This window comes from Pipra filicauda, unplaced genomic scaffold (assembly GCF_003945595.2).
Source record: "Pipra filicauda isolate LSUMZ 115617 unplaced genomic scaffold, ASM394559v2 scaffold139_size1960392_pilon, whole genome shotgun sequence".
Lineage (NCBI taxonomy): Eukaryota > Metazoa > Chordata > Aves > Passeriformes > Pipridae > Pipra > Pipra filicauda.
Window position 1 is genome coordinate 1,007,766 of NW_024103873.1, and position 24,003 is coordinate 1,031,768.

The 24,003-nt window shown below is 48.4% G+C and overlaps 1 protein-coding gene across 6 annotated transcripts in view; it reads right to left on the reverse strand.

Annotated features, from left to right (window-relative positions):
* Window positions 1–24,003, reverse strand: part of GRM7 (glutamate metabotropic receptor 7) — a 227,238-nt gene that overhangs the window by 118,516 nt on the left and 84,719 nt on the right. For all 6 annotated transcript variants that reach the window (XR_005562453.1, XR_003545520.2, XM_027746429.2 and 3 more), the window contains exon 2: window positions 21,100–21,316. Coding sequence is in view for 4 of the 6 variants with exons in the window: in XM_027746429.2 (XP_027602230.1) it covers window positions 21,100–21,316 (217 nt within the window). In the remaining 2 variants the exon portion in view is untranslated. The remainder of the gene's footprint in view (window positions 1–21,099; window positions 21,317–24,003) is intronic.

Here is a 24,003-nt window from a genome sequence, read left to right on the forward strand (position 1 = left end):
CAAAATGAATCTTAAAATATAAACTACTGACAAGCTTCAAACCTGGTATTCTCAAATCTTGCATAAATCAACATATTCCATCACTGGGGGAGCCAGAAATGGCACCAGACACCAAACTACAGGTGAGCAGAGTCAGAGGACTGGGAGAGCAGGAGAAAACTTCCCCCATGCCATCACCCAACCACTCCTTTGCTCAGGAGGAGAACAGCCAGAGAGGGTAAAACCAGCCAGAAACAAACCTGCCAAGGTAACGTGCCTGTCCATCACAGTGCCAAAGCTTTAATCCATCCCTGCTCATCCCCGTTCCCTCACCTTGGCATCTCCCATCCCTCCTTTTAATACCAACAGAGGAAACATTTCTCCCCATCAGTAATCTTGTTTATTCTAATAAAGAGCCACTGACTAAAACAAAATCCTGAGAATCGACTGTTGACTCACAACTGAGGAGAAATTCCCACAGGCAAATCTTTTTAGTATTCCAAAAGCGTGACTAATTCAATTAACACCAGCCACAAGATTATGTAAAGCTATGAAGTTATATATCTATATATGCATAGAATAAATGAACATTACTTGTTAAGGAACACAGGTAAGAGCTCTATGGCTTCCACTTGTGTTTCAATTATTGGTATAAAAGCCTGACTGTCCAGAGATTGTTTCCAGATATGTCAAATTTTCATGAACCCTGAGACATACCCACTCCTCAGGTACACCTTTACCTAAAGAAAAAGTCAATGTTTTCACTCAAATTGCAGTTACCAACCCAAACACAGAAGTTTCTATTGGGAACATGACCCACCACAGCTCCACCCTCAGCAGTGCTGGGAGCAGGAACGTGCTGCAGGGAAGGGAGGACTTTTGTTCCACTTTTGGAGAAAAAAAACCCACTTGGGATGGGAAACATTATGGGACCTCTAGGTAATGGTGAAGGTAATTACACCATAATTTTTGCACTCTGCAGATCTGTTTGGGTCAGAAATTCCACAGGCAGTAAGTACAGAGATGTCCTGCTTGGAGCATGGCTTTGGAAAATGGAGCCCACCCTGGGGGACTCCTCCTGGAGTACAGGAGGGACTTTACAGAGGAAGGTGACAATAATAAGGCCCAAGGGGGAAACCCCAAATCCTGCCCAAAACACTAAGCAGGTCCCCCAAATTAACAGCACTGTTTGATGCTTAAACACTTGCTGAGCTTGGGTTAATGAGTTCCATGTCTCATGGAACTCCTCAGCTTTCCCTGCCCTGTCATTTTTATTGCCAGTTTGACTCCAGGACATGCTTTCAAACTTTCAGACATATGTGCAAATAAAATTTAAGATTTGAGTGGGTTTAATTACCTTTTCTTTATTCAAATAATTATTAACTGTTATGGCAGAATTATCTTGGTCCATCAGTGACCATACACATGCCACCCCCCTCTACCCTTCCTTTTCCTCTGTACCAATTCAAACTCTTCTTAAAACTCATGAAAAGAAAAAACTAGAAAACCAAGGAAGTGGAAAGGAGCTTATCCTGTGGATCACCCATGCAAGGAGAGAATTCAGGATTGCCCTTGAAAGACTTTTCTGAAGCCTGCACAAACCCAGAGCACAATTAAGCCCAACCATGAGTCTGAAAACACCTTCTTGTAATTTTTCTTTGTCTCAAAAAATGAAGGTTAAAAACCCCAATCAACCAACCAACCAAGCAAACAACTTACCAACCTTTTGGTCATTTGGACACGAATTAAAAGCTGAAAATGTGAGTTGAAATGTAATTAAATGAATTCTGGAGTCAGCCAGTGCAGCTGATCTGGCTGGTTTTATTCCAGAACCAGAACCCATCGTGACAATCTGGGCACCAGAGGCAGCATGACTTTCCTAACTGGACAGGTCTAAGATTACGAAGAGTTTTCAGAACAAGTCTCATCTTTTCATTCCTGTAAAAAGCCTAAAAATTTCCTGCCTTGACTTTTCCATCAAGCTCGTTTAAAATTTCAGATCAGCTGGAGCGAAGCTGAACTTTTTCCATTAACACACTCTGAGATAAGATGAAGTTCCACATTCACGTCACTTTTGCCTGAAAAATGAACTTACAGTAAAAATTATGTACTTTTTATAAAGGTGTGAATTAGGGCTAACTGCAGCTTGAAACCCAAAATAAAATGTTAGTTAAGCAGCCATCTGGGTAGATCCTGGACTGCAGGGACCAGCACATCCCACAGCACAGGGATTCTGCTCTGTTTGACCACATCTCCTGCCCGGGGGCCCCATGGAACAACCAGACCTTGGCTGCTCTGCTGCCTCCTCCAGGAGGATCTCAGGGCCATTAACTGAGAACATTTAGAAGCCTAAACCTGCAGTAAACTCACATCACTCTGCTGTTGTCCTCAAGGAAGGCAAAACAATGTGGTGAAAAATTTCATTGGTGACTTCTGACCTCAGCCAGCCTTGGAATATACCCCAAAAACCAAAGTCCTGACCCAAACCAAAGCAGAGCAGAGCTGCAGATCCAGCCTCTGCCTCTCCCCAGCCCTGGAGGTCTGACCACACGTGTCTGTCCCTGGGGGACTGGAGCAAGCCCAGGGATGTTCTGAACACCACCCACCATGTCATCTTAAATACTGGGCAGTGGAAGTTGGGGGAGGTGCTCTTTTGTTTAAACATTTTAATTATTATTTTAAACATAAGATAACATCTGTTCCATGCAGCCTGCCAGGCTGGGTGGTCAGCACACGACTGAGGCCACTGGGCATGTAATTTTGATGGAGTAACAGCATATTCTTGCTGCTCACAGGCATCCTGAGTCAGCAGCTCGTTTCTAAAGGTTTCATAATCTGAATAAATTGGTTATGGCAGAACAACACACATCTACTCAGTGGGCTGCCCAGGGCAATGGTGGAGTCCCCATCCCTGGAGGGATGTAAAAGCCATGTGGATGTGGCACTTGGGGTCAGGGGTTAGTGGTGGGACTGGCACTGCTGGGGGAACAGTTGGACTCGACTGTCTTAGAGGGCTTTTCCAACTCCAGTGATTCTGATTATTCTCACAGAAAAATATTGGGTTTGGGGCTTTTATAAATGCAGCTGCAGGATTGTGACAGTGGCCACTCCTAGTCCCTGCCATCCTCCTTCTAAAGGAGAAATGGAACAAGGGCCAGACCTGGCACAGGATTTCCAGCACAGGGCAGCCCATGTGCCTCCCCCACCCTGCAGGAAGAATGACCCTCACCCTGGCACTCCCTGCTGGGGTCAGGCAGGAACCTGGTACAACAATGCCATTAATCCATGAAGAAACAGGGATAAACAGGGATCAAGCTGAAGATCATGGAATCCCAGAATGAACTGGGTTGGAAGGGACCTTAAAGATCATCTAGTTCTGATCCCCCTGGCGTGGACAGGGACACCTTCCATCAGACCAGGTTGCTGAGGTGCTGATCATTAAGATATATCATATGACTATAAATAGACATAAAAATATAAATGAATGTACATCTAGAGAGGTTTGCATTCCATGTACCCACCCACAGACACCTCTGAGCCCAGCTGAGGCAGCACAAGGCTCCCCCCAGGCTTGGACCTCAGCCCTTGAGCCCCAGCTCCTCCCCACAGGGGAGGTGATGGGCTCAGTCAGGGCAAAGGGGAGTTTCTAGAGCTTTTTAAAATCCCACCCTCGAGGGAATAACGAGCACATCAACCTGCAGAGGGGAGCAGCAGTCTGTGCAGCCTCACAGAAGTGTTAGAGCCTTATGTAACAGGCAGGAATAAAAGCTCACAGAAAAACAACATCTTCTGTTCCTGGAGCTGAGCACTGAACACGACCACAGGACTGCCCTGCACAACATTCCAGGCAGCACAAGGACTCACAGCCACAGGTTCCCTGCTCAAAGCTGCTGCAGGGAGGGCTGGAGCCCTCCTGCCTGGGCTGGGGTTTATCTGGCTCCTTTCCCCTCCCTGCTCCCTCCATCCAGCTGCAGCCTCTGTGGCCACTCTGCCCCTTGTTTTTCCAATGCCTATTTGATTTGGTTTAGAGTAAATCATTAGAGGCAGATTTAATTTCTTGGAGCTGATAATGAGAGCAGCTAGATATGGATCCTTTCATTTAAAAGTCTGCTTTGCAATTTAATCAGCCTCCACAGCCCCAACCCAGCCTGGAAGTAATGTGGGATGGTTGTAATGGTGAACAAAGAATAAAAATTAGACAAAAATTAGATTAATGATTTTATCAGAAATACTGAGCTGCTCTCTCTAATCAAGTTTAACTGCAATGTGCTCTCTCAGCACACTTGTGCCTCTCTGGGGAGGATTATGTCTCTGTAAGTGACCTCAGGGTCTGTCCTGTGCTGAGTAATTATATCCCCTCCCTTCCTGGCCAGGCTTGTTCCCATGCTGCAGCACAGGGGCCCTCACCCACACCCAGGAAATCAGGAGAGAAACACCACCATGTGCATGGATTTTCCCATTCCTCAGCTTCTGAGGGAACACTCCCATGGAGGATGTGACATGACATGACCTGCAGTCACTGTGACAGTCCTCAGGGACCTCCCTCCCTCCCACCTGTGACACCAAGGCCCTGTTTGGGCACTTTGGGGTTCTACCCAGTGCCCCTGGGACAGTCAAACCAGAGAGGATCACGTATCAAATGTGATCACACATCAAATAAAAGAGCCAATAAATACCAAGCAATCACACATACATCTGTTCATGTTATTCCTATGCTGGAATCCTTCTCCCAGTGACTGGGGTGCTTTGATGGACACACAATCCTCACAGAACCATAGAGTGGTTTGGGTTGGAAGGGAACTTAGAGATAATCCAGTTCCATCCCCCTGCCATGGGCAGGGACACCTTCCACTAGCCCAGGTTGCTCAAAACTCCATCCAACCTGATGATTTGGATCAAAGGACAGAGAAGATGTAGCTACCAAAAAAGAGGGGCTTCCCACAGGGACTCTGGGAAGCACCAAAGGGGCAATGAAAACCCAAACTTCACACTGCAGTCTTGTTCCTTTTCCTGTGTCCTCCTGACCAAGGCCCATTCTGCTGCCAGTGTATTTCCTTCCTTCACAGAAAACACTGTTTGCATCAATGCAAAGGAGAATGGCATCATTTTAAACAATATGGAAATGAATAAGGAATGGTATCTTAACTGATGACCTTTAAACACGTTTGATTTGGGGCTGGGAGCTGAGAAAAGGAATGGATAGAACCCAATGGCCTGTCTGCTGCAAGGGTGTCATTTTTGGAGAAGAGTTAATTTTTCAAGAAAAACATCGGCTGCCAAAGCAATGAGACATTTACACTTGATAAGGATGTTTAAAGACTCAAAGAGCAAACTTTCACCATTCTACTCTAATAGGATTAGAAATCTCTCACAGGGCTCCAGGAGCTGGAATTCTGCCCTGAACAAAGGAAGCAATGCCCCCGGAGCAGGAGGAGGAGGGAGTGGGTTCAATTTGCACGATTAAGTTACTCAGGTGTGTAAGAACCATTTAAAAAATAACTCCCTGTAAGTGCCAGGGACTCTGCAGCCAGTGGGGCTCTTTGAGACAACCAAACACAAACCCTTTCCTGACCCAGCTCAGCTGCTGCAATTGCAAATGAAGCCCCGTTATTTCCCAGAGCCACGGCCCCTTTATGGCCCCTTTATCCATCAAACCCTCTGTGCCCAGGTTCAGAGGTCACTCACACAACTGGGAGGGGTTTTTCCCAAGTATCACAGACACTTTGGCAGTGGCTGAGCTCCTCCTGTGCCACAGTGCCAGAGACCACAGTGAGCAGCACTTTTGGCCAATTACTCTTCGTGCTTTTCCCGTAATTAATTTAGCCTGGCAACCTTTCTGTCCCCAGCCACAGTGCCCAACACTCACAGTAAGTCATATTGATGTAATGACAGGGCTGATCTTTGTTCTAAACCCATTTTCAAGTCCATACACTGGATCATGAAGAGCAGAAGTTGAGAGGATAATTCATTTTTCTCACTTTGGCAGACTTAGCTACCCAGAAAATGTTCTCCCAGGGTGTTCTAAATCTGGCTCTTAGTTAAAATAATATGACTCTTTGTCTCATCATGTCATTGTCATATACTTTGCCTTTGAATGTTTCAGATTTTGCACTTTTCTGATCCTGTCTGCAAAGCTTTGGTTTCCTTTATACGACTTTTTTTTTATATTTGGAGCTGTCAATCACTTTTACTGGGTTGATTCCCCAGTAATGCTCTTCCCTGTAATTCAGCACACAATGGGATTGTGCACCATGGCAAACACACCTACAGACAACACAGACCTGTTCACCTGGAAACTGGGAACCAGCTGTGCTTCAGGAATCAACATTCCTAGGAAAAAGTAGGATTTTTTCCCCTTTGTCCCTCTATTCTACACCAAGGCTGAGAAATGCATCATATGGGAATCTCAGCTGTCCCACACAAGCACCCTTGGGGGTCTCCTGCAGGAGCCCCAAGACATCCCCAACACACCTCACCCTGCAGAGATGCTCCTCCAGAACAGGATGACATCCTGCATCCCCAAATTCCCAAATCTTTACCTTTGGAGCAGAGAGGAAGAGAATCTTTAAATGCAGATAATTGCAGGCTTTCTACTGAAAACTGAACCCTGGATTGGAGACAAATCCCTTAAAGAGACTCTCAAGACCACAGCCAGTATCACTGAGCCAGTCCCTGACCTGCTGGGGCAGCAGGAGTGGAGAGCAGGGATTTAAACCCTCTGGTGCCTGGGCAACCCCAAATCTGTGCTGGGGTCCCCAGGCTGCCCCCTGCCCTTGCATGGCCTGGTCACACTGTGCAGCCACAGCCCTGGACACGGGTGATGCTGGAATGGAGACCTGGGCTGGGGAGGGATTGTCACAGCTGGATTTGCCAGTGCAAGGAATTTGATATCTACAGATAAAGTATGATACCTATAGAGTGGCTGATTTAAACAGAGAAAAAGAGAGCTCTTCTTGGTTGAGATCAGTTCATGACACAACTGCTTGGATGAGCAAAGACAGATCTGCAAATCAGCTCCAAATACCAGGTATTTTCACCCATGTTTGAGACAGGAAAAATCCTATATTCAAAGCCAGCTGCTAATCCACCTGTGCACATTCACATCCCGAAGAAAAAAGCAGCTTAAGTACTAATGACATCCAAATTATATCTTCCTATCTTTAATGTTTATGATCCTTGGCTCCTTTTTAAGTCAGAGATGTCATTAGAGCCTAATCAATGGCATTCTGCTCGGAGAAAGGCACTCTGAGGCTGACAAAACTCCACAGGTTTGGCTTTGAAACCTGCTTGAATTTGCAAAGTGATGGAAGGAATGTGCTTTGCTTTTCATGCTGGGGAGGCTGTTGAAAATCCTTGGGAAATCAAACCCGACTCCAAACCTGACGTTCTCTCGCCCCGCTGACGTGCGAGGTGGGGCTGGAGCAGGAGAGGAGCTGGGTGAGTGACTGTGGGGGCAGCTCTGTGCTCGCTGCAGAGCTGGGAAACGCTCAGAAGCCAGAGATTAATAAAATGTAATCAAATATATCCCACCAAAGCTGGGGAAGGTGATTACCTTTGGGTTCGTTGTGACGTTGCTCAGAGCCACGCGCTGCCCGCGCTCCCCGACACGGGGCACCCTCAGCACCCAGGGGTGTCCTGCCCAGCACTGACACGGGGGCACAGCCCAGCTCTGAGGGGCAGGGGGAAGTGTCAGCACCCACCTGGGGCTGCCAAGGCCCTGCAGAGAAAGAACACGGTGTGGCTTTGAAAGGGGCTGGTGCTGTCAGGGAGCTGGGACGTTCTCGGGAAGCGAGGCTGTCATTCCTTGGGTTCACTGCAGTGGAACTCCAGCCCTTGCACTTGTTCTCAGGAAAGTCTGGGGGAAAACGCTGCATCAAAGGAACTCAAATGAAGTAGCATTACTGGCCAGAGCCTCAAGAGACACGAGACTAATAAAATTTGCAAAGCCCTCGAAAGTGCTAATTGCCTTTTTAGTGCCTCCTCCAGAGCAGGGACACTGTAGGGCAGCTGAGTGAGGGACCTGCAGAGGGGCTGGGGGTCCTCAGGGCTGCTGCAGAGATCTTTCAAAAGGAAATGTTTCTTTCAAGGAACAGCTTGGGCACTGCAGATTTTGGCTGTGATTTTGTGAGGCTGCTTCTCTGCCTCCCCTCCTGATGGTAATAAATAAAAGTTATTTGATTACAGCAATTGGAGGTTTGAGATCAGTTCGGGCTGTAATGAATGTGCTGTGCTTTCCCGAGGATGAACAACAAAGGAAATGAACTGATTCAGGGATTACTAAGAGGTAAAAAGTCCCAAGTGGGAATATCCAAGCTCCAATTCATCCTGGCTCAGGGTAAGCAGGACACTGTTCTTAACACACTGAGCTGGAACTGGCAGCTGTGGCTGCCCCAGCCCTGGGAGTGTCCCAAGCTAGGCTGGACAGGGCTTGGAGCAACCTGGGATAGGGGAAGGTGTCCCTGCCCAGGGCAGAGGAGTAGAATGGTCTGGATGATCTTTAACGTCCCTCCAACCCAAACCATTCTGATGAGTTGGCAAAAGAGATCCAATTTTGATACCCAAGTGTCCAAAGCCACTTTTGTCACCCCAACCTCCAAATAAACACTTTTTTTTTTTTTTTGATAAACCATCCAGCTTGGCCCAGAGGTGAGCTAATCCCAAAGAGAGCAGCATCACCCCTGGGAGCACGGCTCCTCTGGGCTTTGCCTCTGCTCAGACACGTCCCCAGGTCACTGCACAGTGGCACCAGGGCTGTGTTTGCCAAGGCTGTCACCTCCCACCCTCCACAAAGGCTGAGGCCACAACACTGAGACACAGCCCTTTAAGGCTGGATTGATTTCTGTGTGTGCAGAGCAATTGCATCTGCAATCAATCCAAAGAGAAACCACAAACACTCAGTACTCTGGGAAAAAATCAAGGTGCTCCAGTTCCTCTGCACACACTCAGATGTCCAAATATCAGACTTCAAGTGGCATTTGGTTCTGACATTGAAATAGATATGAAAAAGGCCCTCCAAAGGAATAATAGGAGAAAACTTGGCAAAAGGTACACGCTGCAAAAAAATAAAAGCCACTTCTTAAGCAGAGTCCATGCTATCCAGCAGTGCTATACCAGCAGTATAATCTTAATTAGCCAATAAAAGTTTTTAGACAATCTGTCTAGACTTGCTTTTGCCTGGATATAAAATTGTCTTTAAAAGAAATATATAAACAGCAATGAAAAGTCAATGAAGAGCTGTCAAAAAAACCTCCCTGCTGTTCTGCATCTGCACCCTGCTTTTAAAACATGGGCATTTAAGTGAAATCCTTCATTGTTTAAGTGGAAAAGCTGCTATATTTGGGATCACTGCACTGCAAGCTCCCAGTCAGCTTCACGGCTTGCTGGGGTGGAAGTTAACCCGAGGACATCTCTCCTAGAAAGCTCTGATCACACAGCTCAACACAGGCCTTGGTCCTGAGGAAGCCAAGTCATTATAAATAAAGATAAGTGAGCACAGCCATGTCTGGAGAGAACTGGGCTTGGCCCTGAGTGCTCCCTGGGACCAAGGGACAGCACAGGGGATACTCCTGAAGGAAGACAGTGAACAAAGAGAACCAAGTAATTTGAGGGAAAACACCATTAGGCTGGAAAAGGAACAAAATATAGATATAAGATAAACTGAGAGACAATGAAAGGGTTGATTAGATGCTGTGGATTAGTGAATTAAGGGGAGAAACAAAATGCATCCAGGGAATTAAATTATGGTGTATCTTTAATCAATGCTTAAAGAGTACTTCCTTGATCCCAGCCTGCGATAGCCCCTGCCAGGCTGAGAGCCCCTGCCAGGCTTCTCGCAGCTGCAGCGACTCTGCCATGGGAAGGCAGCTCCCTGAAATGCTTCTGCTTTCTATTTTTCCTAGGAAGCCACTCTCCCTGATCCCAGAGTGGGGCCACCAGCAGGAATGTTCTGGTGCCCAGAGAAGCAGCTCCCCCAGCACGCCCGGGACAGGGAGCTCAGGCAGGGACAGGGAACAGTGGGTGAACAGAGCAGGGAGGGCAGCTCTGAGCTGCTCTTCCTCAGCTCTGTCGAACCCCACAGCAGGCTGGGAGTTCCTCCAGGCTCTCGGGGAGCTGCTGGGGAGCTGAGCCCTGAGGGACCCGAGCCCTGAGGGACCCGAGCCCTGAGGGACCTGTGCTGCTGCTCCCATGGGTGATGCACCTTCCCTGGGCAGCACAGGCAGGGCCTTCCCCAGCCTCGAGCAGAACATGGGATTTCACACACTCATCTAGACCAGGGATGTCAGCTCTCCTCATCAGCCTTGGGCTCTCCCAGGCAAACAGCACCGAGAGAAGCACTGCTGGTTATTGAGAGTGAGGAAACGGCTGCAGCGCGTCCGGCAGCACCCAGGGCCAGCACAGAGCACCCAGGGCCAGCACAGAGCACCCAGGGCCAGCACAGAGCACCCAGGGCCAGCACAGAGCCAGCACAGAGCACCCAGGGCCAGCACAGAGCACCCAGGGCCAGCACAGAGCACCCAGGGCCAGCACAGAGCCAGCACAGAGCACCCAGGGCCAGCACAGAGCCAGCACAGAGCATCCAGGGCTAGCACAGAGCACCCAGAGCCAGCACAGAGCCAATTCAAACCCCCAACATCTGCACAAAATCACAGGATCATTAAGGTCAGCAAAGACCTCCAAGACCAAGTCCAAGCCCTGCCCAAACACCCCATGCACTCTGAACCACATCGAGAAGTGCGACATCTGCTCATTTCTCAAACACAAATGTTGGAGTTGCATTTCCATGTTTAACCTGTTTCATCTCTATTTCATTTACACAACAAAATAAATGCAAAGTCTTTTGCTGATAATTAAATAATTTGTTTTTTTACCAACCTTTTGGTATTAACACCCCAAAAATGCTGTGAACAGGGACTACTACAGGAAAACACCATAATTTGCCATCACACGACACAGGACCAGCCAAGGGATCTGCCTGGAAAGAGGGTGGGGCACCATCAACAGGAGGTTTCTGTTTAAATAAGGGCATTGGTAGCGTGTTCAAATAATGATGACAGTCTCCATTATAAGATTCATTTTAGATTGAAAATATATAAATCTTGAAACACCAAAGGGAAAGGGAGCAGAACAGCCTGAGCTATAAAGTGCCTGTATACACCTCTATACATCTTCCCAACGTCCTGCCTGTACATGGAAACCACTTAAAGTGCAGTATTGCAGCTCATCCTTCCAGCTCAGGTACCCTTTGGATACAGTACAGCAAATAGTACTTCAAACACTGCCTTGATAAATAACTTTCCCAGGAACATGCAGGGGGAAGACTGAGAACTCCATTGATCATCATTCCCTCCCTGCTGTGACTCTGCAAGGGGGAACACACACACCCCCCATTAGAGGGGTTTGCTCCTCTCATTGACCTTTGCCTCCTACACAAGGAGCTGCAGAGGGGAGGGCTCAGACATCTTCAGGGACAGACCAGGGAGTGTTTTGGCATGCCCAGAAGGTCACTAGCAGGGCATGAAAGCCATCTTCCACAAGTGTGGAGGGTTCGGGGTGTTTGTCATCCTCAGTTGTCTGAGGAAGGAGAAGGAATGAAGGAGGCAGGGGAGGCGCGTGATGGAAGAGGCATCTCCGAATTATTTATGTGCTGCTACTCCCCCACGGCTGGGAAAGCTGTTCTTTGCATTAGCACAAAGTGAAAAGGGACTGTGAAGTATGGAAGGTACAAGATGAGGCAATATTTTGTATTTCCTCCTGGGATACAGGATTTCAGTGACAGAAACTGGAATAACTTACTGCATCCCATTATATATTACCCTTCAGATGAAGAGACACATTTAGAGCTGGTCCCAAGTGAAGTCCCAACAAATTCATCCTACTTTGCACAACAGACATATCCCATGGGAAAATCTCAGTGTAATCACACCATCTCTATTTTCCACGGGGAAAGTCAAAATGACAGCAGGGGCATCCTCTGCAGGAGGCTTTTATGACATTCATTCCATTCCTTCAGGAAAGCTGACAACATGCCTTGCACCACACACTGGAACAGGCACAGGAGTCAGGATGGGAGCCAGGATTCACAGGCTCCACATCTCCCCCCAGGAAGGCTGGGAGGCACAAGGGAGGAGCTTGGTGAGAGCAAAGGCACTCGGAGGGAAACCTCTAGGAAGCCTGGTTTCCCTGCCCCCAGCAGAAAGAAGGGAGTTGGGGAAGAATTTCTGTCTTATCTTGCAGAAGTTTTAAGTTTTTACAATCCAAGTCAATTCTGTTCCTGAAATCGGTGGTTTTGGTGTGTTTCCAGCCCACTCCCTTGGCAAATCTTCCTTACTCAGGGATAACTTTCCCCTGCCCATGGCTCAGCCTTTGAACCCCCCACCATTTCTATCTATTTTCATTTTACAGCTTTTCATCTCTCCTTCTCCTCTTCATCCCTCTCTTGCCCTTTCCACGGACCTGTTCCTTTTATTGTTCACTAAACCCAAATTCTCTCCCCTTCTCCTCCCCAAAACACCACCTTCTGCACTTCAAGGGTACCTTCTCCTCAGGCTTCCTAATGCACATTAACAAACTTAGTCCATTCCCAATATTTCCATCATTTCTTCACCCATTTCTCTCCTCCCCAGCAGAACTTGGCTGCAGAACAAACACCAACGCTCCTGCTCCTCCGACTGCACCATCCTGCTGTCCTTCCCAGGAGGAACCATTACCCTTGAGATGCAGAAATCCTGCCAAAGAACAAATGAAAGCACCTGGATTGGGATGAAAAACTTACTGAACCTGCACCAAACACCATCTTCCCCTCTGCATCCCAGGGCCAAACACAGGAGCATCCCCTGGGGGTGTCCAACTTCCCTGGGACAAACAAAAGCTCAACACTGCATTTCTCTGCTTTGGATTAACCAGGACTTCACCACCCACTTCTGTCCAGCTGACCCGTGTGACCCCTCTCCCATCCCAGGAAGGTTTATTAAATCTGGGGGAACATTTTTAAAGGACACTGGTGGTTATTTGCTCAGCAACAAGAATTGCCTATTTCAATTTTATTCTGTCCTTGAGATGCAATCTCCACATGGTCAATAAATGCCATAAAAAGGCAGATATTTATCAATAAAGTGGCTGAGGCTGTAGCAGGAACAGCAGCCTGTTCCAGCTCTCCAGAAGCAGCTGGGTGAGATCAGTGGCAGGACAGGGTGGAATTTGGGTGTGCCAGGATGGGGCTGGGCTCAGGTGCCACGTGAGCAGGCACAAAGGCAATCATCCTCTCACATCTCTACCTCTTTCCTTCTCCCCAGCTCTATCTGATTGATTTTTCCTGAGTCTATGGAGAAGAAGGAATTACTCAGCCCCTGCTGATCCCATCCCAGAATGCCCACCTTGGACTGAGGCTCCTGCTGCTTCAGTGCCACCAGGGGCACATCCAAACCCTGAGTTCCCTGTGCCCAGCAGCTTCCCTGCTCTCCTGAAGGAGATCATAAGGACCCTGTAAAGCTACACCAGGTGTTTATCTTCTAATGATGACAAGAGAAAAGAAAATACATCTATCACATGGATACCAGTGATTGCAAGTTTTTTTTAAAATTCAAATTCTTTAACAACGCACATATATTTGGTGCCAACACTCCCTGTGGAGGCAAGAGAGAGAAGTAGATGCTTCCAAAGGGCAGCTCAGATCTCATCACTCTTCTTTACTGCTCAGGGAACGGAGCCAGCCAGCCCAGGACATCTGTTATGTCTGAGGGAGGAAGAGCCCTCGCTAAAGAGATGGAGATTGCATTCCCAGTGTTTGGATAATCTAAACACACAGGCTGGTGCCTTGAGGGTTTTTGAACACCTAAGCCAGGCAGATAATGAGTTTTATCCAATATCAAGTCAGAAGCCCAGACATCACCTTAAGGACATCCCCCATGCACTGCTTCAAGGGACAGCACTTCCCACAAGTGAGGGAAAAGGCACAGCAGCACTGGCCATGCACACAGTGACACAGTCACTTTGCTTTTCCGCTCTCAGAGGTACCATCCAGCTCCAAATGCAACCCAAACCACCCTCGAGGATCGAGGCAAGTGCATCTCCAGGCAGATCACTTACAATTAAAAGGAAACCCTATTAGCCCTGACAGACTGCAGCACAGCCCAGGCTGCTGCAGCTTCACACAGCAATTGCTCCTGATTATTTTTTTCTGAAATGATAAAACATTCGTTATTTGACAATAGGAAAGAGAATAATAGATTTCACGACAATATTATTCAACATATCTTCACTGCACACCAAAAGGACACAGTCATGAATATTTGGGAAAAGTAGAAAAATGGAAAACACTTGAAGTGTTGGGATATAAATGACTTGATTTTATGAGTGGTTTATGTATTTGGTTTGGCTGTATTTGATCAAGAAAACAGGCTCTCAAGAGATTGAATAAAGGGCATTCCCATCAGAAAGCAGAATCACTGAACACAACCCACGACAAAGGGACAGCCCTGCACTGCAGCCCCTCCATCCCCAAGACCTCCATCCCCTCCTGCCAACACTGACCCCACACAGGAGGGGTCTGCAGGACCAGGAATTCACTGGGAAAACTCCCTGAGCCTCGAACCACCTTCTATCCTCAAATTCCAGGAATGCCCTCCAAAGAGCCAAGACATGCTAAAAACCACATGAACACAAGTGGTTTCCTCAGGCTGCACTTCAAACCCAGATTTCTGGACCAGTCTGTCACCACACAGGCTCAGCTGCTCTGCCTGAAGTGCTGCAGGATTTCTGCCCCTGGATTCTGGCAGAGGCAGATCAGTGAACACTGGCTGTTCCTCCAGCTCAATGAAGCCATCAGGGTGGACAGCACACCACCTTATCCCATCACCTTCCAAGCAATGACTTATCCCAATTTCCATCTGAGCAGTGGCTCTGTTAACAGCTGGGTTTGTGAGCTGCCACAAGGAACAGAGATCAGAGACCCTCAATTTGGGGCATCACTGGGTGATGGGCATCACTCACTGCCAGCATCTCGTGCTAAAACTCCCCTAAAACATCCTGTTTGTTCTTTATTACCATGGCCAACACAATCTCTGCCCAGCACAGGGATTCCATTAACCTTTTTCACCTTCCCTTCTCATTTTTGGGTTCAAACTCTGAGTTATGCTATGAAGTGACTGCTCCCTGCAATGAGTGTTCCAAACCCTTGAGTAGGGCTTCAGTGGATCAAGAGAAAAACTAGAGATGTTTCATTAGCACCAGAATGTAAGAGAAAAGGGAAATAGAGCAGGATTTTCTGGTTGGCACCAGGAATCATTTCTCCATTGGAGACAGACAGAGGAGTCTCCTCTCCCCTCTGAAGCACAGACAGTTGTACAACCCCCTCGTGCAGTGACTCCACTCTCTCCTGTTCCCCAGCACTGATTTGTGCTAATGGAATTCCCAACAGACAGCATAAAAATTAAGTTCTATTACAAAAATGCAGATTGAGGATCAGAGCAGGCAGCTGAGCAGACCTAGAGGAGCCCACGAGAGCTCTGTGAATCACTGAGGGATGACAGAGCAGCTCCTGGCTCTCACCAGTGTCAGTCCCATCAGCAGAGGAACTGAATTAGAGCAGAGTCTGATGATACTCCACGCTGAAAGTGTCACAGAAAGCACCAGGAGATGACTCAGATCACCAAAAACCCACATCAAAGGACTCAGTTCTTCTGAGAAGCACAAGTCAGTGTAGAAAACAAATAACAAAGTTCTGGGAAAGGCTGTTGTATTTCCAATTTTCAGTGGGTAAAGGGGCTTAAGACACTCTTTGTTACAAATAAAAAACCCATAGACAATAATTTCTGCAGGAGCTACTTAATTGTATGTCATTACTTTGTAAAAAAACCCAATGAATTTAGAGAGGATAATATTTAATGCACAGATTACAATGCATTGCAAAACAGTGGTTCATCAGATTCTGGGGGAGTGACACACAGAGTCACAGAATATCCTGAGCTGGGAGGGACCCACAAGGACCATCCAGTCCAACCCCTGGCCCTGCACAGACACCCCAACAATCCCACCCTGTCCCTCAGAGTGTTGTCTAAACCCTCCTGGAGCTCTGGCAGCCTTGGGGCTGTGCCCACTGCCCTGGGGAGCCTGGTCAGTGCCAACCACCCTCTGGGGGAAGAACCTTTCCCTGAGATCCAACCTGACCCTGCCCTGGCACAGCTTCACTTGTCAGACAGAAGGACACCGTGCCCCACACAGGGGTACCCATGTGGACACACACATGGGTTTCAGTACCAAGGGTAAAGCTGGGAAAAAAAAGATCAAGAAATTCAAATTCATATTGAGAAATAGTAAAGAAATACTGTTCAGTAGCACTGCTGGGGAAAAAAAAAATCTACTTGTGAGGGCAAGAAGGACTGAAAATCACAGAAACAAAGAATAGTTTGAGTGTGAAGGGATCTTAAAGATCACCTATTTCCAAGCCCCTACCATGGGCAGGGAACCATGAGAGGGGTCCCCTTTCTGCCCTGGTTTGAAGGTTCTGACCCTGAGCACACTCAGCTCTGGGGTTTGTGTCCCTGAGCACCCCCAGCTCTGGGGTTTGTGTCCCTGAGCACACTCAGCTCTGGGGTTTGTGTCCCTGAGCACCCCCAGCTCTGGGGTTTGTGTCCCTGAGCACCCCCAGCTCTGGGCTTTGTGTCCCTGAGCACCCCCAGCTCTGGGCTTTGTCCCTGAGCACCCCCAGCTCCTGCAGTGATGCCACCCCAGCTCACCCAGATGTTCTGCCCTTGCGTAAGAGGCGCCTGCAGGATCACGGAGACTGAGGAATTACAGAAATGAATATTTCAGAAAAGGAGGAGAAAAGAAGATAAAGAGACCGTCACAAGTGTTGTGCTCTCTGTGCTAAGGTGGCTTAGGGCTGATTCTCCTTCCTGCTCTGCCGAGGCTTTAACGAACGGCACCGACCGAAAGTCTTCAGGAGAAACTTCAGTGCACGAGTCACATCAGCACAGTGCACAGGAGCTGTAATCTCCTTTGAGCTCGTCTTGAGCACTCAGAGAAAGGCACCAAGCTTTTCCAGACTCTTTCTGCTCTAGCCTTTCCAAGAAGCTGGGAGCATCCTCTCCTCAGCGTGGAGATCCAGCCCCTGCCTGACGGACAGGCAGCTCTGCAGGAACAGCTCTGGTCCTGCAGACACAGCTCGTGCTCAGAGCCAGCCTGGCTGGGCAGGAGCTCTGGTCTCTGGGATCAGGCTGGCTCAGGGAGCCGTGGGAAGGCAGAGGGAAGAGATGAAGGTGGCAGACACAGTCTTGCAGCTCCGGGCATCCCCCTCCTCCCCCGCGAGTGCTGCAGCGGGGTGAGGGAGCACCGAGGGCTGCTCAGAGCACAGCCAGGGTGCTGGGGTGTGAAACGGGCCACTGGGGGAGAGAAAGCCTTAATAAATGCACTCCAGATCTTTCATTTATCTGTTAGGAGGCATTCAAGTGGTCTTTTGCTAACGACTTCAATATATATATTTCTTACAGATAGCAATTAACCTTCTGGTACAGATTAATCTTTTTAAAAAAATCAAAGATGAATTAATCTTTGAAATTCAAGTATTCAGTAGTTTCATTAATAATCTGAAATTGTCCTTTAGGTTTTCCATAATTAGACCATTCCCCTAATTTATTAATCCCACAGACTGCAGAGCATGTTTCAAATCTTCATCTCCTGCCACAATGACATATTCAAACTCGCTTGAAGTGCTCATAATAAAAGTCACTTTGTGAAGAATTATTAACTCAGAGGATCAAGCAAAGTCTTTATATGCTAAAGCATATTTGAAAACTAAGCAGGGGTAGCACTTTCTACTCATCCTGAGATTTCCTAAGATCCTGGCTGATCAGAAACAAGTTGGGATAAAACACTGAATTTAGATAATTAGCTCGCTGCAGACTCGAGGCCAGAGATAATAAATGTGCTGGTACCTATGGACTAAATCTTCCTTTCTGCCTAAAGAACCTCATTATGAGCTACAAGACAATTGTCTGGGAGGTGATGACGCCTGTGCTCTGTGGCGTGCCTCAAATTTGGGACCAAATGCCTCCTCCTGGGGCTGCTCCTGGCAGCTCCCCTGGTCATGCAGGGAGAACCAGCACAAGGAGCTCTGCTCCAACACCTCTCCCAGCTCTGCTCCAACACCTCTCCCAGCTCTGCTCCTCATGGCCCCAAGTGCCATATATCCAAATGCTTTTGAGCACTTCCAGGGCTGGTCACTCCACACTGCCCTGAGCAGCTGTGCCAGGGCTGGATAATACTTTCAGTGAAGAGACCTTCACGAACACCCCACCTGACTCTCCCCTGGTGCCCCTCGGGGCTGTTCCCTCTCCTCCTGCCCTTTCTTCCCTGGGAGCAGAGCCTGACTCCCCCCCCCAGCTCCCCCCTCCTGACAGGGGGTTGTGAGAGCAACAGCACAACTCCTGATGGACATCACAAGTCTTAGGTCCCTGGAAAATGAGGTAAACCACCCCCAAACCCCTCTCCCACTCTCCATCCTCCCCTTACCCCTTCAGGGCATGCTGAGTACACCCTGCAAGCTGGGAAGAAGAGGTAAACAATCCCCAGCCCAACCATTTCAAGAACTGGACTCTCTAAGGAAAAAAATTCCTTCTCCTGTTGCATTTCTGTTGCTTCTGGCCCGAGTTTTCCAATTAGTGATGGCCCTGACCAGCACCCCAAGCACCCCATTAATCCACTCTCCTGGCAGCAGCAGGATCACAACCCCATCCCTCCCTCCCACCCTGGCAGTGTCACAGGAGCACAGCTCATGTCACCCTGCTTTGGAAAGATCCTGCACAGTTACACACCTCACTCAGGCCACGTGCATTTGGATCCCTTGAAATACATTTAATATTTGAAGTGCAAATGATCTCAGTGACACTTCTCCAGTTTATGAAGGCCCCTGTCCCCTCTGCTCCCCTTTGACACCACATTCCCAGCAGCTCTTGACCACTCCAATGTTTTCAAACAGAGATCCAGGAGCTGCTAAAGATCTCCCCCAGCCACAAGGCAGGGAAATGAGTGGTGCTCATTGCTCCTTCAGCAGGCTCCTTCCCAACCTGCTACTCCAGCAATCCCCTGGCAGCCTGTTCAACCCTTTCCAGGCATAAGTGTCCCTATGGAGACACTGCCACCTCAGGCACTGGGAAAACAACCCCAAAAATGTGGCACCCTCCACACCCTCTCCCCCAGGCAGGGACATTGCAACGTGAACCCCCAAGGCAGCACCTGGGAGAGGGTCACAACCCATCCCCAAAGTCAGGGAACAAGGTGCCGTTTTTCCACAAGGATTCAAGGTCAGGACCTGTATCTCCAGGCAGCACAGCTCCATTAAACCTCCAGACAACAGGATCTTACATTCCCAGGGTTTTACAACCCCAGGGAACTTGTTGACAGGTATTAAATCCCCTCAGAACTTCACCTGAGCTTTATCTGTGCGACACAAGAAGTTCAGCACAGCCCTAAGAAGCAGCAGCAGCGCTGGGGATCGGATTATTCCTGTTCCAGAGCCTCTGGAAGATGATGCACTATCCCTGTTAGTGCCTTCATCTCCTAGGCACGACCTACATCCCCCTGCATGCAGAGCTGCTGTCAGCAGGGGGTGGGTTTGGGTTTGTGCTTTGTTTTTTATGAAGGATGTGGAATTACATGTTGTCTACACAAACAGCTCACATAATAAATTTAATTCTCCAGAAGGTCTATAAAGTGGGACAATATTCTTCACTGGAGTTTGTCCTTGACACAGAGAACATATTTCGGGTATGATTTTGCAACAGTGGATATTTGCAAATAAAGCCAATTTTAAATTATAATGAACTCTGGCATTTGTCACTTCCTGCTGTCTTAAATCCAACCCCATTTTCTTTAATACCACATAAATATGCATTTGTAGGAACAGACACATTTATGCAAATGCAGGTCCCTCCTGTGACATCAATAGAAGGAAACAATTCCAGATCCCACTCTCCAAAGCCCCTTTCTTTTAAGCACAGGCACTTTCTCCACGTGCTCTGGGATGATGCTGCCAGGAGGGATCCATCAGCTCCCTGAGATAGTTTGGGAGCGAGCTGGTGCTTCTGCAGGCAGAGCTGCTGCTCATCCAGCCTTGGAACAGCCACAGGGATGGAAACCTCCAGTGGCTGCTCCAGAGCAATTCCTGCCCTGCCCTGGCTGGGCAGTGACCCCATCCCCTGAGCTGGGACTGGGTTGGTTTTATTTGAGGCAATGCCAGGGCAGGCACAGGGTGGGAGGTCTGTGTTCATTCTGGGAATACAACAGAGCTTATTCCTGCACAACAACGTCGTGTTCCCCATCAGGCTCTACCCCTGAAGCCTTCTGGAACCTTGCACTTATCACCAAGAATGAATTACAGCATCTGCTGATTTCTCCTTCCCAGCACAGGATCCAACTCGAAACATTTCAATTCCCAAGCCCTTCTGATTCTGGATTGCAAATCAGCTTGCCAAGGATTTGTACCTCTATTCCCCAAAGAGCCAGCTAAAGTCCTCCTACACTCTGGTGTCTCTGGGGAAAATTTAGAGCTCTTTACCCTGAAGAATAAGATACAGGGATGGGGGTATGAGCACACAGCACTCACACCTTCAGCACAGGCCCCCTTCTAGGTTCTGTAGCAGAAAACAAAAGCAAACTGCCAAACTGGAGGGAAACATTAGAATTGTCTCAACTGAACTAGCCCAGAGACTGAAAGCAAAGCAACCCCAGCCAGGCAGAGACGTGAGAGCTGAACAAAGTGTGACACAAACGAGGGTCAGGGCACAGGACCCCGAGCTGGGGAGAGGGAAAAGCTCAGCATTCTCCAATCTCCCTTCTACCCACGGCAACACCACAGGATGCCCTCCAGGGCAACAGCAGGAGCTTGGTAAGGCTCAGGGTTCTCTATTTTCCCCAGAAATGACTGAAAGCCACTGAGGTTTCAAACTCTGAAGCTCCATAAGCAATTCAGGAATGAGAGTATCTAGGAGCCATTGCAGAGCATTGCAAAGAACTGAAGCAACCTTAGAATCAAATGTAAGTTCTAGAAAAATAATATCACATTTGGTACAAAATAACATTCATCACTTCCACAGCATTGTCTGGAGGGGGACGGGCGTTGCCTACCTGCCTCTCTGGAAATTTGCATGAAGGACTCGACTCCTTTTTCTCCATAATTCCCTTCAGATGCCAAAGTGGATACATAATTCCATCCCAAAGCTTTCACAATGTCCACCATTGCTTGTGCTTGGAAGGAATCTGGAGGAACCACACGTGAGAAGAAATCATAGCGCCTGTCATCACTCAACTCTGGTGCAGTTGAGGCATAACTGATTTGTGGGATCTGTAGAAAAAAATAATTTCTGATAAATATACATATTCAAACACTCATGGCACTTCTTGCAGCAGTCAGCTAAAGCTGGTGGCTCCAGCTGAGCTTTGCCTTCACTGTTTCCATCTCTGTTTCTCCACCAAGTTCCCTTACAGCGTACAAGCCAAAGAAACAATCTTTCCATTGACTTCAAGGTACACAAATAAAGTGGTTAAACAATTGAAGACAACTGTATATGTGCACATCCATAACGTCTTCCTTTCAGGCAATCTAAATCAAACACAGCACACAAACCATTGTAATCACTGTGTCCTTTTGTTGGTGTTCTGGTTTTACCAGCAGCAGGTGATTTGGGACCCTGAATGTAACCAAGGTTAAATCCCCACCTGCCATCGCTGGCTGAAAGTCAGGAAGACCCTTCATCAACTTTTGGAGAATGAAGGGTCCTGACTTAAGCAAAAATATGTTTATTTTTTATACTTTCTGATGGAGAACAGTCGTGGAGGTTGCTGAGCATGGGCACCCCTGTCCCACAGCCACAGCCTGGGCACAGTTCAGCTCTGTGCCAACACAGCAGCCATGGCTTTCCTCCTCCCAGCAGAGTGTGACGGTGACTTTTGCAACAGAGAGACCAGAATATTGTTCAGGACTATTTTCTCCTTGATACCAAAGTCCCTGAGCAGTTATTGAGCTGACAGCATGTTAATCCCCAGACCCATTATGCAATTGTTTGAGTAACAGTCTGGGACTGCTCCTTAAATTAAGGAACCTGCCATAACTCTCACTTGAGATGCCACAGAGGGAACAAACAGCTTTGCAATATACACAAACATGATCGTATATAATGATCTGAGCCTTCTGCCTCAGGAAAGGTCAGCACTTCATGCCTCAGCACAAGCGTCTTCTGCATTCTCATATTTTGTCTCTGCAGAGCACTCTACAAGTATTTATTAGCTTTCCTGCCTTCTCAGAAAAATAAACATTGTATTTCCCCAGGATCAACTCCGCAAAGGGCTCAGCACCTTTGATTCCACAGAGATCAGGAGCACAGGAGAGCAAATTTCCCCAGGATACACATTATATCTGTGCAGTTACGTGGACATTTGCAGCTCCTACAGCAGAGGAAAATCAGCCACTTAAAGCAAAATTGGTGCTGCAGATCCAGCAGAGTGAACAGAGAGAGAACTTTGCATGAAACATTTCACAGTGATTAACTACCCCAACATCTGTTGGTATTCAACCCAAACAAACATGTCAACTTTCACAGAATCATAGAATTCCCTGAGCTGGGAGGGACCCACAAGGACCATCCAGTCCAACCCCTGGCCATGCACACCCCAACAATCCCACCCTGTCCCTGAGAGCGTTGTCCAAACCCTCCTGGAGCTCTGGCAGCCTTGGGGCTGTGCCCACTGCCCTGGGGAGCCTGGTCAGTGCCAGCCACCTTCTGGGGGAAGAACCTTTCCCTGAGATCCAGCCTGACCCTGCCCTGTCCCAGCTCCAGCCGTTCCCTGGGTGCTGTCCCTGCTCACCCAGAGCAGAGCTGGAGCTGCCCCTCGGGAGGAGCCGCAGACCCTGCTGGGCTCTGACCTCAGTCTCGTCTCCAGCTGGACACACCAAGTGCCCTCAGCTGCTCCTTGTGTGGCCCCTCAGACCCTTCCCCACCCCTGTGTCCCTCCTTTGGACACTCTCCAACAGCTTTAGATGTTTCCTTTATTGTGATACCCCAAACTGCCCCCAGGACTGGAGGAGAGGCCACCCCAGGGCAGAGCAGAGGGACAATCCCCTCCCTCACCCAGTGATGCTGGGCTGGTGCCCCCAGGGCAGGACTGGCCCTCCTGGCTGCCAGGGCACTGCTGGCAGTGAGCAGAGCTGGGGCTGTCACTGCTGGAGATGTGGATGGAGATGTCACTGGGCAGGGCCGTGTCCCTGCTCTGCAGCTGCACAGGAGCTGATCAGGCTGAAAGCTGGGCTGCCTTGGGTCTGCAGTGCAAGGCAGCAGTTGTCTCCAAAAGCCTTGCCAGATTTGTTTTACATCTGGGGCTCGTGGACAGCAAGACTTTAGAGTGCTCCAGTCACAGAAGATTAAAGAAGTTCCAGCTGAAGCTGCTGGAGGAGCCCAGAGGGTGCTGACCATGGGGATGGATGGACTCGCTCAGCACTTTGCCCAGGGGCAGCAAAGCTGGGGCAGCTCTCAGAGTGATTACAACAACTGATCAGTCCTGAGGCCCTGGCACAGCATCCCAGAGCAGCTGTGGCTGCCCCATCCCTGGAAGTGTCCAAGGCCAGGTTGGACGGGGCTTGGAGCAACCTGGGCTGGTGGAAGGTGTCCCTGCCCAGGGCAGGATGGGCTTTAAGGTCCCTCCAAACCCAAACCAGTCTGGGATTCTGTGATCAGGGTTCTTCATTTTTAATCTACCCGAGGAATGATTTTCAGCTGACACCAACTGCTGTGGGTGCACAGAAAATGCTGGGCACTCCAAAAAAGAGTTAAATTCCTAATTTGTCCATGCCTACGACTGCTGTTGTAAGAAATGACTGGTGACATTTAAGTGGAACATTTAACCTGTTTAACCCACTATTAATTAGACAAGCAACGAGTGCACACCTACAGTCCCCCCCCTCACCTGTACTAACAGAGCCAAGTGCTGCTTTTTTCAGTTACAAATAAAAGAAAGAATGAAATATCAATTTTTATC